The sequence below is a fragment of the Leucoraja erinacea genome, chromosome 5, assembly GCF_028641065.1.
Source record: "Leucoraja erinacea ecotype New England chromosome 5, Leri_hhj_1, whole genome shotgun sequence".
In the NCBI taxonomy this organism is placed as follows: Eukaryota; Metazoa; Chordata; class Chondrichthyes; order Rajiformes; family Rajidae; genus Leucoraja; species Leucoraja erinaceus.
Genome location: NC_073381.1, coordinates 95,650,068 through 95,664,052, shown reverse-complemented (window position 1 = coordinate 95,664,052; position 13,985 = coordinate 95,650,068). Strand labels below are relative to the sequence as shown.

The window sequence follows — 13,985 nt, the reverse complement described above, 5'->3', positions numbered from 1 at the left end:
TGCTGCTGTCATTCCATCTGTCTACAAAGAGTTGCTTATTAAAACAGACCTTCATTCATGGTTGGCTCAAGAGTAACTCGGGAGAGGAACTTGGAGCATCGCAGCAATGACAAGTAAACGGCAAACTTGTCATATCCGTGGGAACTCGGTTAAACTCTTGACCATACACTTGGGATCTCGTACACAACTGTGAGCCTTTCACTCGGAATACCCCGTGGGTCAGCTCGCACCGTGAGACAGGGTTATGTGAAGTTATTCGCACATGTACCTGGATACAGTGTAATGTTCTGCGTTGCTTACAACCTAGGCTGCACACAAGTGTCGCCACGTGTTGGTGGTGACAAAGTTACGAACAGAACAGTCCTGTCTACTGCCTGCCTGTAGATGTGGCAGCAGCTCCCACCCGCCACCCACACGGACCCCTCTTTGTCTTCGGCGGCCCTCGTCCACCATTGGCTTTGTGGGCTCACCCACCCACATCGCTGCCAGGTCCTCCCTGGAGCTGGGTCTACCGGGTGGGTCCTCCCTCCCACTTGTGCGAGTCAGGCCCTCTTGCCGGCCCGCCTAACACAGACCATACCCGAGATTAGCGGCACGGTGGCGCAGCGGTAGAGTCACTGCCTTACAGCGAATACAGCACCGGAGACCCTGGTTCCATCCCGACGACTGTGCTGTCTGTACGGAGTTTGCACGTTCTCCCCGTGACCTGCGTGGGTTTTCTCCGAGATCTTTAGTTTCCTCCCAAACTCCAAAGACGTGCTGGTTTGTAAGTTAATTGGCTCGGTGTAAATGTACATTGTCCCTAGTGTGTGTGTACGATACTATTAGTGTGTGGACTCGGTGGGCCAAAGGACCTGTTTCCGCGCTGTATCTCTAAACTAAAAACAAAACTAAAGATGAGGATTTGAACACGGGCCTCTCGAGCTGTGAGACAGCAGACTACACACTCAGCCAGCACAGTGGCGCAGCGGTAGAGTTGCTGCCTCACTGCGCCAGAGACCCGGCTTTGATCCTGACCACAGATGCTGTCTGTACGGAGTTTGCACTCTCTCCCTGTGACTGCTTGCTGCTCTGGTTCCCTCCCACTCTCCCAATAGTCCCTGGTGTGTAGGATATTGCTGGTGTCAGGGAGACAGTCAGACTGGCAGGAGAACTCGGAAGGGGGAGGGATGGAGAGAGAGGGAAAGCAAGGGTTACTTGGAGTTGGTGAAGTCAATGTTCATAGTAATGCCTGCACATTGCCCTCAATAACATACACCCTCATGTTCGAGGATTAAACGCAACCAAAAGTCTAAAGACTTAGGCCGGTTCACCCTGATCTACTTTATTAGTTATAACTTCAAAACAATGTTGAACAAGTATGTCAAGTATGCTTATCCCTTGCGTAAATCTATGGTTCTATTTGTGCCCAATTATTTTTGAAGTCGCCACTCTCTTGCAATACTTTCTCCGCCATTTAAACTGTTGCTTTTCATTTCCTTTCAAATTCGCCTTTGGGCAATTTTTTCCGGCCCCTATTTTTCATTCAGTCTACGACAGCGAGCTTTGAATATTCCAGTTATTGACCTTGAGAAAACAATATGCACATTGCACAGTGCAAGGATTGATAAAGTTCTTCCAAGCTGATACAGGGTCAATGTGACCTTGTGTGTGTGTGGATGACGGGGGAGGGAGGGGCCTCGTGGGGAGATGCCGAGTTCACTTGTATTATTCAAACCAGTGGAATTATTCTGAGTGTTCTCTCTAGTGGAAGGTTGAGATTAAATGTTACAAAAAACAAGGTCAGATGTTCCAAAGGTTTTGAAAGCTCTTTTAGACAATAGATAATAGGTGCAGGAGTAGGCCATTCAGCCCTTCGAGCCAACACCGCCATTCAATGCGATCGTGGCTGATCATGCACAATCAGTACCCCTTTCCTGCCATCTCCCCATATCCCCTGACTCCGCTATTTTTAAGTAGACGAAAATGCTGGAGAAACTCAGCGGGTGCAGCAGCATCTATGGAGCGAAGGAAATAGGCAACGTTTTGGGCCGAAACCCTTCTTCAAACCATTTGGTTCCTCGGGACATGCCTGCACCTCCATCTCATACCTCATGGCTTCCAGCTCCAGTTCCCTACCTCCCAGTTCGGACCCTTAATTGTCTACTCTTGAAAGTATCCAGAGAACCATCCTCCACTGAGGCAGAGATTTCCACAGACTTACAATTGAATGTCTAAAGTCCAAGATAATCACAAAATGCTGGAGTAACTCAGTGGGACTGGCAACATCTCTGGATAGAATTAATAGGTGACGTTTCGGGTTGAGACCTTCCTTCAGACTGAGAGAGAGGGGAGAGGGAGACACAGAGATAAGAATTTAGATTAGATATAATTTATTGCCACACAACCAGGGGCGGTGGAAATTTGGGTTGTCAGCAGCGATACAATAATAAAGAACACACAACCACAATAAAACTGCAACACAATCATCCACCACAGCATTCATCACTGTGGTGGAAGGCACAACATTTGGCCAGTCCTCCTCCATTTCCACCCCGTGGACAGGACCAGAGTCCAGAGTCAGTCCAGGATCGGCTCTTCCTCACCGGAGACCGCGGCTTTAAGATTGTGTAGGCCGCAGGCCGGCAGTCGAGTTTAAAGTCTCCGCCGCAGCCAGAAGCACCGTAGACCGCAGGGCCGGCGGTCGAAGTTCCCCTCCAGGGGTGATGGTAAGTCCATGCCGGGCCCGCGGTAGAAGTTGGCCACGGGCCGGCGGTGGTGGCTTCTTCTTCCCCCGGGTCCCCCACGAGGGATCCGGGCTGTAGACGTCGCACCAGCTGGAGCTCTGCAGACCGCTGCTTCAGGCTGCCGGCTGCCGGCTGCCCCGGGCCAACGAAACGGAGCGCTCCCCTCCAGCGAGCCCCAGCGAGGGCTCAACCGCTCAACGCCGAGAGTCCACGCTGTGCCCGCCGCTGAAGCCCCGGGCGCGTCTCCGAGAAAGGCCGCGCCGATCCTTGATGTTAGGCCACGGGGGAGGCGACCTGGAAAAACTCGCCTCTCCGTGGAGGAGGTGATCGAAGCGGTTTCCCCCTTACACCCCCCACACCACCCCCCACACAAAGAAACAAAATACATACTTTAAAACATAATAAAAAATAAAAAAAGTTTGAAAAAACTGACGCGCTGCTGACATGGCTGCTGCGTGTCATGGAAGGTATGAAACATACATCAAAGGGGATGGAGATCCAGGAACATGTAGATCATTGGTAGCTAGGAGAAGGTTGAACAATGAAGCAAACAGAGATACAATTTAATCAGGAGACAGTCAGACTGGCAGGAGAACTGGGAAGGGGGAGGGATGGAGAGAGAGGGAAAGCAAGGGTTGGTGAGGTCAATGTTCATAGTAATGCCTGCACATTGCCCTCAATAACATACACCCTCATGTTCGAGCATTAAACGCAACCAAAAGTTTGAGAAAAAGTGTTTCCACATCTCCATTCTAAATGGCTTACCCCTTATTATTAAAAAGTGGCCCCTGGTTCTGGACTCCCCCAGCATCGGGAACATGTTTCCTGCCTCTAGTGTGTCCAAACCCTTAACAATCTTATATGTTTCAATAAGATATCCTGTCATCCTTCTAAACTCCACAGAGTGTACAAGCCCAGCCGCTCCATTCTCTCAGCATATGACAGTCCCGCCATCCCGGGAATTAACCTTGTGAACCTACGCTGCACTCCCTCAATAGCAAGAATTTTATTGTCACATGTACAAATTAAGGTACAGTGATATGCAAATTACCATACAGCAATATGGAAAGAAAAAGCAACAAGACACACAACTATATAAGAGTGAACATAAGCATCCACCAAAGGTAGACAAAAATGCTGGAGAAACTCAGCGGGTGAGGCAGCATCTATGGAGCGAAGGAATAGGCGATTTCGGGTCGAGACCCTTCTTCAAACTGATGTCGGGGATGGGTGGGGTGCGATAAAGAAATAAGAGGCGGAGACAGTGAGTTGTGGGAGAGCTGGGAAGGGGGAGGGGAAGGAGGGAGAAAGCAAGGACTACCTGAAATTGGAGAAGTCAATGTTCATACTGCTGGGGTGTAAACTACCCAAGCGAAATATGAGGTGCTGTTCCTCCAATTTACAGTGGCCCTACTCTGGCCATGGAGGAGGCCCAGGACAAAAGTCAGATTGGGAATGGGAGGGGGAGTTGAAGTGTTGAGCCACCGGGAGATCAGGTTGGTTATTGTGAACTGAGCGGAGGTGTTGGGCGAAGCGATCGCCAAGCCTGCGCTTGGTCTCACCGATGTAGAGATGTTAGAGCCGCTGACTAACAGCGCCAGGGACTCGTGTTTGATCCTGACTACGGGGCTGCCTGCACAGAGTTTGCACGTTCTCCCTGTGACCACGTGGGTTTTCTCTGCGTGCTCTGGTTTCCTCCCACACTCCAAAGACGTACAAGTGTGTATGTTTTGGTAAAATTGTAAATTGTCTCTACTGCATAGAACATTGCTAGTGTACGGGGTGATCACTGGATGGTGTGGAGCTGGTGAGCTGAAGGGCCTCTTTCCGCACTCCATCTCTAAAGTCTAAAGACTGTATTCATTTCCTTTGGGTGATCCACAAGACCACAAGACATAGGAGCAGAATTAGGCCATTCGGCCCATCAAGTCTACTCCGCCATTCAATCATAGCTGATCTATCTCTCCCTCCTAACCCCATTCTCCTGCCTTCTCCCCATGACCCCTGACACCCGTACTAATTAAGAATCTATATATCTCCCATTGACTTGGCCCCCACAGCCGTCTGTGGCAATTAATTCCACAGATTCACCACCCTCTGGCTGACGAAATTCCTCCTCATCTCCATTCGAAAAGTTTGTCCTGTTATTCTGAGGCTGTAGCCTCTGGTCCTAGACTCTCCCACTAGTGGAAACATCCGCTGCTGTCAGTTGCCTCCAATGTGCATGTGAGTGGCAGAAGGTGCGAGCAGTTGAAGGGGTTAGGGGTTGTGGGGAGGTCAAGGTGCGATTAATGTCAATGTCTGATTGATAGTCAGTGACAAACATTTCTACCCCCCCCCCCCCCCCCCCCCCCCCCCCCCCCCCCACCCCCTTCCCATTCCCACACTGACCTTTCTGTCCTGGGCCTCCTCCATTGTCAGAGTGAGGCCCAGTGCAAATTGGAGGAACAGCTCCTCATATTCTGCTTGGGCAGCTTACAGCCCAGCGGTATGAACATTGACCTCTCTAACATCAAGTAACCCTCGCTTTCCCTCTCTCTCTCTCCCCCTCCATCTCTCCCTCACCCTGCTAGTTTCAATGTGTGTACCCCTTCACTATCACCGCTCCCACAGCCAACAATGAACCATTGTGGGCTCCATCCTTCTTGGGTCATCGGTGCCGGATCTGATTTGTTCTGGACCTTTTCATATCTCTAGTTTCCCTCTCCCCTGACTCTCAGTCTGAAGAAGGGCCTCGACCCGAAACGTCACCTATTCCTTCTCTCCAGAGATGCTGCCTGTCCCGCTGAGTTGATTGATGCTCAGTACGGACTTGATGGGCTGAAGGGCCTGTCTCCGTATTGTGCAACTCTGACATTTTGAAATGACTGTTCCGCAATATGTGGATCTTGTTAATGAACAGCGCAAACCTTGCCTTTCGTGGCTTTAAAGCAGTCCTTTTAAATTATGACCGACTGGCTTTAACGTGAAGTTGTCTTCCGTTGAGCTGTGCCAGGCTCAGCTGCAGTTCCAGTGCTTGCAATCAATCTGACCAGCCTTTGTTTATTGTAAAACACAACAGCTCACATTTCGGGCTGATAACGGACTGTAATTGAGCTGGACTGTTTCAAATGCAAACCTTAATATTATACGTCTGACAAGAAATAAGTAACTTGAAAGGAGAAACTGGATTTGCCTGGGTGTGAGTGCTTTATCAGGTTGCCGCATACAAAGAGACCACTATCTTAACTAGAGTTAAGATAATTGTGTAACAACAAAAGCTGGAATAGCTCATGGGATCAGACAGCATCTCTGGAGAGAAGGAATAGGTAACGTTGTCTGTATACGTTTTCATCCAGCCCACAGCTAACAATGGCCTGTCTCCTTTATCATCATTACTTTGTTGCATATCTTTCATTCATTTGTTCTGTATCTCTCTACATCACCATCTGTATCTCACGTTTCCCTTCCCCCTGAGTCTGAAGAAGGTATTGGGCGTAGAGTGCTGACATGGATAGAAAATTGGTTGGCAGACAGGAAACAAAGAGTAGGGATTAACGGGTCCCTTTCAGAATGGCAGGCAGTGACTAGTGGGGCACCGCAAGGCTCGGTGCTGGGACCGCAGCTATTTACAATATACATCAATGATTTGGATGAAGGGATTCAAAGTAACATTAGCAAATTTGCAGATGACACAAAGCTGGGTGGCAGTGTGAACTGTGAGGAGGATGCTATGAGAATGCAGGGTGACTTGGACAGGTTGGGTGAGTGGGCAGATGCATGGCAGATGTAGTTTAATGTGGATAAATGTGAGGTTATCCACTTTGGTGGCAAAAACAGGAAGGCAGTTTATTATCTGAATGGTGTCAATTTATGAAAAGGGGAAGTACAACGGGATCTGGGGTTCCTTGTACACCAGTCACTGAAAGTAAACCTGCAAGAAAGCTAATGGCATGTTGGCCTTCATAATGAGAGGATTTGAGTACAGGAGCAAAGAGGTCTTTCTGTAGTTGTACAGAGCCCTATTGAGACCACACCAGGAGTATTGTATTTGAGGAAGGACATTCTTGTTATTGAGGGAGTACAGCGTAGGTTCACGAGGTTAATTCCTGGGATGGCGGGACTGTCATATGATGAAAGAATGGAACGTCTGGGCGTGTATTCACTGGAATTTAGAAGGATGAGAGGGAATCTTATAGAAATATATCAATTATTAAGGGATTGGACAAGCTAGATACAGGAAACATGTTCCCTATGTTAGGGGAGTCCAGAAACAGGGGGCCAATGTTGAAGAATAAGGGGTAGGCCATTTAGAACTTTTTCAGCCAGAGAGTTGTGAATCTGTGGAATTCTCTGCCTCAGAAGGCAGTGGAGGCAGACTCGCTAGATCCATTTAAAAGATGGAGCTCTTTGGGCTAGCGGAATCAAGGGATATGGGGAGAAGGCAGGAATGGGGTACTGATTGTGGGTGATCAGCCATGATCACATTGAATGGCGGTGCTGGCTCGAAGGGCCGAATGTCCTCCTACTGCACCGATTTTCTATGTTTCTATGTAAACCAACTCAGCGGGTCAGACAGCATCTCTGGTGAAAAAGGATAGGTGACGTTTCGGGTCAGGACTATTCTTCAGACTTCAGAAGGGTCCCGCCCTGAAACATCACCTATTCCTTCTCTCCATAGATGCTGCCTGACCCGCTGAGTTACTCCAGCACTTTGTGTCTAACTTGGGTGATACACTGGTTAGTTATGGGTAGGAAAGAACTGCAGATGCTGGTTTAAGTCGAAGGTGGACACAAAATGCTGGAGCAATTCTCACAGCGAGTGGTGAGTGTGTGGAATTCTCTGCCTCAGAGGGCGGTGGAGGCAGGTTCTCTGGATGCTTTCAAGAGAGAGCTAGATAGGGCTCTTAAAAACAGGGGATATGGGGAGAAGGCATTGATTGGGGATGTTCAGCCATGATTACATTGAATGGTGAATGGTGCTGGCTCGAAGGGCCAAATGGCCTACTCCTGCACCTATTGTCTATTGTCTATTGTATCACAGCGGGACAGGCAGCATCTCTGGAGTGAAGGAATGGGTGGTGTTTCGGGTTGAGACCCTTCTTCTGAAGATGGGTCCCGCCCTGAATCATCACCTATCTCCAGAGATGCTGCAGCTTTTCCCCTTCTGGTTAGATACTAGCCTGTGAGGCAATTTCGGAATATTTTGAGTAGGCCATTCGGCCCTTGCGCCACCTAGCCTGCGGACTCCATTCAATATGCCGATTGCTCATGGCTGATCATTCCATCTGCGCAGTGGCGCAGCAGTAGAGACCCGGGTTTATTCGTCATCTGCGTAGGTTGCGCAGGCGCGTATAGAGTTGCTGCCTTACAGCGCCAGAGACCCGGGTTTAAAGAATCATAGACAATAGGTGCACGAGTAGACTATCGGTCCTTCGAGCCAGCATCACCATTCAATACGATCATGGCTGATCATCCACAATTAGTAGTACCCCGTTCCTGCTTTCTCCCCATATCCCTTGATTCCGTTAGCCCTGGGAGCTATCTCCAACTCTCTCGTGAAATCATCCCGAGAACCTGCCTCCACCGCCCTCTGAGGCAGAGATTTCCACAGACTCGCCACTCTCTGTGAGAAAAAGTGTTTCCTCGTCTCCGTTCTAAATGGCTTACTCCTTATTCTTAAACTGTGGCCCCTGGTCCTGGACTCCCCCAACACCGGGAACATGTTTCCTGCCTCTAGTGTGTCCAAGCCCTTAACGATCTTATATGTTTCAATAAGATCTCCTCTCATCCTTCTAGACTCCAAAGTGCACAAGCCCAGTTAAACCTGTGTCCCCATTAATTTGGTGAATGTGTCCCCGTGCATGAATCCATCACCACTGTTGGTGCTTTCAGCCAAGAGCATTGTTTGTGGTTGCCTGTGTTGCTGTGGAAGTTTGTCGAGCTGCCACGGCCTGCCATTTCACAGCTGCCTTTTGTGTGTTTGCAGTGGGCATTTGGAATCACAATGTGGGAGATTGTCACCCGGGGGATGACGCCTTACCCAGGGATCCAGAACCATGAAATCTACGAGTACCTGCAAGCAAATCACAGGTTGAAGCAGCCTACAGATTGCCTGGATGAAGTGTGAGTACCGCGCATTAATATGTACGAAGGAACTAACTGCAGATGCTGGTTTACACCGAAGATAGATACAGAATGCTGGGGCAACTCAGCGGGACAGGCAGCATCTCTGGAGAGAAGGAATGGGCGACACAGTTTTGGGGCGGATCCCTCCCGTCTCCACTGTTCCTCCTCTTGGACTCCCCTGGACATGGCCCTCTACCCTCTTAATAATAATAATAATAATAATAATGTTCAGTGCAAGATAAAGTCTGATTAAAGATAGACCCAGGGTCTCCAATGAGGTAGATGGGATGTCAGGACCGCTCTCTAGTTAGTGAGAAGATGGTTCAGAGCTTGCGCTGGTTTGATTGTATTGATATCGACCAGGGGTTCCCAACCTTTCTTGTCCCGTTTACCCCTGGCAACTTTAATAGCACATGACAATGTTATTTCACATTATTAATGATGATAATAATAATAGTAATATATTTTATTGGCATTGCACAGAGGGAATAGGGGATCTGGTATGCAACTTCCATCCGATGTCATAACTTAACACACTAAACATGTAGATAGAGTAACATGATTTATTAAAAAAAAGAACTAGTAGAACAGTCTAAAGTGCAAATGTGCCTGTGCCGGTTCGATGTGCGATGTGGCCATCCGAGGGAGACAGTTCATGGGGATGGGGGGCACTCAGCAGGGCCGGTTCAGAGCCGCTATAGCTCTGGGGATGAAGCTGTTCCTGAGTCTGGAGGTGTGGGAGTAGGCCTTGTAACGTCTGCCAGAGGGTAGAAGTTCGAACAGACTATTGCAAGGATTCGAAGAGACTATTGCAATGGATACTGGCATACCAGAACCAAACACAGTTAGTCAATGAGAACAAATATGTACAAATCCAGAATCAACAAATTTACCCCCTGGGTCGGTGAAATTTACCCCATTGAGCCCAGGTTGGGAACCCTTGATATAGGGAATTATCTGATGTAATTGGGCAACAGACAGACAATTGGTTCACTGGATCTCAGTAGTTGTGACAATATTAAACCAATATTGCATGAATAATCTTCGTACACAGACGGGCTTCTGTGCTTCTCTGCACTATTGAGAATACCGGAAGTGGCGGCACGGCGCGACCCTGGCAGCAGCGGCTCGCCTGCAGTCCGTTTGTTTTTACTTTTTTGTGTTGTTTTTTTTCGTTTTGTCTAGTTAAGTTTTTGGTTTTTAGGCTGTGTTTATGTGGGGGGGGGGGGGGGGGGTTGAAACGGGGCTTGCTGTCTCTCCCTTCGGCGGAATGCGACTTTTTTTGTCGTATCCCCCTTCTCTGCCTCCGTCTGCGCTGAGGCCTAATGGCGGAGCTGGCGACCACGAGACTCCGGAGGCAGAGCCAGTCAGGACTCGCCCTGGGCTCGCTCCCGTGAGGGCGGACCGGCTCGGGGCTGGACCGGCGCTCCCGTGAGGGGCTGTGACGCTCCCGTCGGGGCGGCCCAGCTCGAGGGTGGAACGGCGCTCCCGTCGGAGCGGCCCAGCTCAAGGGAGGAACGGCAATCACGTGAGGGCGATCCGGCTCGGAGCTGGAACGGTGCTCCGGTGGCTGGGACGGCGTTCTGGCGGCGATGACCTGAGTCCAGGGTTCAGCCGCGGGCCAGCGGCTGCGTCTGCTGGACTGGAGGGCGGCAGCTTCGACCACCCCGGGCCGCGGTATTTAAGCCGGCCCGTTTGCGGGGTTCGGTGAGCCACGGGACTGTTTGTACCATCGCCCGGTGGGGTATCGCCTCAGCGCAGAGGGAGAAGAGGAGGGAAGAGACTGCTGCCCTAAGATTTTTGATCACAAAAACACAACCTAAATCAACAGTGAGGAGGTGCTTGGAGGACTCACTGTGGTGGATGTTAATTTGTGTTTATTGTTGTTTATTATTGTATTATTGTACGTATGACTGCAGGCACGTAATTTCGTTCAGACCGTAAGGTCTGAATGACATTAAAAGTAATTCTAATGATAGATGGAAATTGCCGTAACTGCTGCATTTTTAGTTTAGTTTAATTTGGTTTAGAGATAGAACACGGAAGCAGGCCCTTCAGCCCACCGAGTCCATGCTGACCAACAATAATACTACCATATACACGAGGGACAATTTACAGAAGCCAATTAACCTACAAATCTGTACGTCTTTGTAGTGTGGGAGGAAAGCGGAGCACCTGGAGAAAGCCCATGTGATCACGGGGAGAAGGTCCAAACTCCGTTACAGAGAGCACCTGTAGTCAGGATTGAACCTGGGTGTCTGGAGCTGTGAGGCAGCCACCTCGACTGCTGTGCATGATTAAATGCTCTTTGTGTCTTTCATTGCAGGTACGAGGTTATGTACTCGTGTTGGCGGCAGGACCCTGTGGACAGACCCAACTTCTCCGATCTGAAAGCCATCCTCTCGAACATCCTCAACGGTTTGCCCCGAGTTCAGGGCAAGGAGGACATCATTTATGTCAACACAGGGCTGGAGCCAGCCCAGAGGCTGATGATTGATGACACCTTTGGCTTTTCCGATATAGACTTGAGCGAGCCAACGGAGGTGGCGTCCTGCAGCCTGGCGTGCGGTGAAGCGACCGTCACCGTGGATGTTCACCAGACCGCAGAGCGGCACAATCGGTACGTTGCCTCCGAGCAGCCCGTGAACGCAGCCGACGTGGACACGCCTTTGTTGCCCCATGCCCGCGATGATGACGGAGACACGTTTCCACCGGCCAAACCCAACTCTGGCGACATTCCGTTTGCCGACGATTCTTCTGAAGACTCCGTGGTGATGGTGTGAGGGAGAAAGAAACCGCTTGTGTCGCTTGGCGTCAAAGACGGCAGACGCTGGAAGCAATCGGCTGCAGCAACTCCACGGGTCAGGCAGCAAAGGTGGAGTTAAGAGCAGAATGGACATGAATGGACATAGACGTGGCCACAATTTCAACATATGCCGAGCACAAATAAATGGTTGACGTTACCGGGGCCAAGATTAATATTCTATTGATTGTATATTGAATGTCAAGCCAAGGTAGGATTGTCACTTGAAGCTTTGATTGTTTCTTTTTGGACACTGCCGGACCCGACACAGACACAGACTGCTGGGACAACTCAATGGGCCAGGCAGCATCTGTGGAGGCTGAGACGGACGATCAAACATCATGGGACTCCAGCGGTTCATCCCGAATTCCTCCAGCCGCTCACTTTTTCTTTTCCGCTTAGTTGTAATAAATATTTGTCAGCGGACGGACCTAAGAGCTGCCAGACCATATATCAGTAACTCTCTGTTTTAATGGAAAGCACATCAGCAAATGGTACTGCTATTAATTCAAGTGTTCGCTTTTAATCAGTTGCCAGTTGGGCTGAGAACAATGGCTTTGACAATCCAGCGCTAGTGTCTTGGCTTGATGATAAATCAGGGATCATTTTGAAGGTTTGTATTTTTATATGTGTTTGCTTGTCGTTCCGAGGATTTTTGGGGCATTAAAATGACTGATGGAATCCACAACCTGCCTGTCGGCTGCTTTTAACACGGACCTCTTACTAAGTATCAATCAGAATTTACAATTGGTCATATTTACACTTGGTGGGGTTACGAAGAGCAAAGTATAAGAGCAGAATGGACAGACCTGGAGTATTGTGTGCAGTTTTGGTCCCTTAATTTGAGGAAGGACATCCTTACTATTGAGGGAGTGCAGTGTGGGTTTACCAGCTCCACACAGACAGCAGCCAAGGTGAGGATCTGTGGATATTTTTAAGGCAGAGACAGATAGATTTTTGATTAGTACGGGTGTCAGGGGTTATGGGGAGAAGGCTGGAGAATGGGGTTCGGAGGGAGAGATAGATCAGTCATGATTGAATGGCGGAGTAGACTTAATGGGCCGAATGGCCTAATACTGCTCCTATCACTTATGACCTTATGAACCCAGGTCTCTGACACGGTGAGGCAACAGTGTCCCGCTGGGCGTTTGCTTTCCTTTTCAAGGCTGCTTGATTCTGCAGGAAAAACACTCAGACAATTAGATTGCCCGCATTTTGTTTAAATCCCCAACCGAACTCTACAAGGTTCAGATGTCAATTTGTAAGGAGTGATTAGCCAAGTCTACTAAACTGAGAGGTGGGGCAAGGTCCGGTTGCATTTAAAAGATAAGGTGAAAGAAAACGTTAAAACATGCCACAAAGTTCAGGAAAGGCAATCAAGACTTTATTTAAGAGCGTTGAATACAGCAGGTCGCTGGGAGCAATCTTGCAGATTGCTTTATATAGGGAGGTTTCACGGCAGCCGGGTCACGACCCATGACCCGTACTGTTGCTACTCTACGCCAACTGGAGTACACGCGATGAACTGCAGGACGGCGCTTACCGTTGTTTCCAGTGTAGCGGGCCCGTTAAAACCCGCTGAAATGGTCAATTTTTGCGCTGTAAATAATTCTGGAAATCGGGATAAGCGTGAGAGACATTTACCCTACTTCAGAATTCCAAAAGTGAGGAGAAATGACGGTAGATAGAAGTGAGAGCTGAAGGGACAACAACAGCTTGGCGAACATTGGCCGTTTGCTCACCGCATTTCATCAACTAAGGCATTATTTGTGTTTTTTCTTGATTCCTTTGGCATCTAAAAAGTTTCAGAAGTGATAAATCTGGCTGTAATTTTTTTAATCACCCATGGTTCTTGTGGGTTTTTACATACAAAATGAAAACGCATCTGAAGAAAAATTTACAGCCAGATTTATCACTTCTGAGACTTTTTAGATACCAAAGGAATCAAGAAAAAAACACAAATAATGCCTTACTGTTGATGAAATGCAGTGAGCAAACGCGATAATTCCCAATATTTTCAATTCCGATATCTGCACGGCCAATGTTTACCAAGCACTTTAGCTGCTGTTGTCCCTTCAGCTCCCACGTCTCTTTACCTTCATTTCGCTGCACTTTTGGAATTCTAAAGTTGGGGACATGTCTCTCACACGTACCCCGACTCCCACAATTTTTTACAGCGCAAAAATTCAACACTTTGCCGGTTTTTAACAGGTAGGAAAGTACACGTTTCTTGCATTAATAGCATATACCGGAAGTTACGGATGTCCTCCAGATGGATTGAGCGGCTCCGTTCGTCAAGCCCTATGACCCAATGACCTTACGTGCAACCCCTCTATACAGAATCACCC

At 48.9% G+C, this 13,985-nt stretch overlaps 1 protein-coding gene across 2 annotated transcripts in view; it reads left to right on the top strand.

The window, feature by feature from the left end:
* Positions 1–12,321, top strand: part of mertka (c-mer proto-oncogene tyrosine kinase a) — a 158,996-nt gene extending 146,675 nt beyond the window's left edge. For both annotated transcript variants that reach the window (XM_055636313.1, XM_055636311.1), the window contains exons 18-19: positions 8,695–8,831; positions 11,161–12,321. In XM_055636313.1, coding sequence (XP_055492288.1) covers positions 8,695–8,831; positions 11,161–11,617 — 594 coding nt within the window. In that variant the 3' untranslated portion in view covers positions 11,618–12,321. The remainder of the gene's footprint in view (positions 1–8,694; positions 8,832–11,160) is intronic.
* The last annotated feature ends 1,664 nt before the right edge of the window (positions 12,322–13,985 follow it).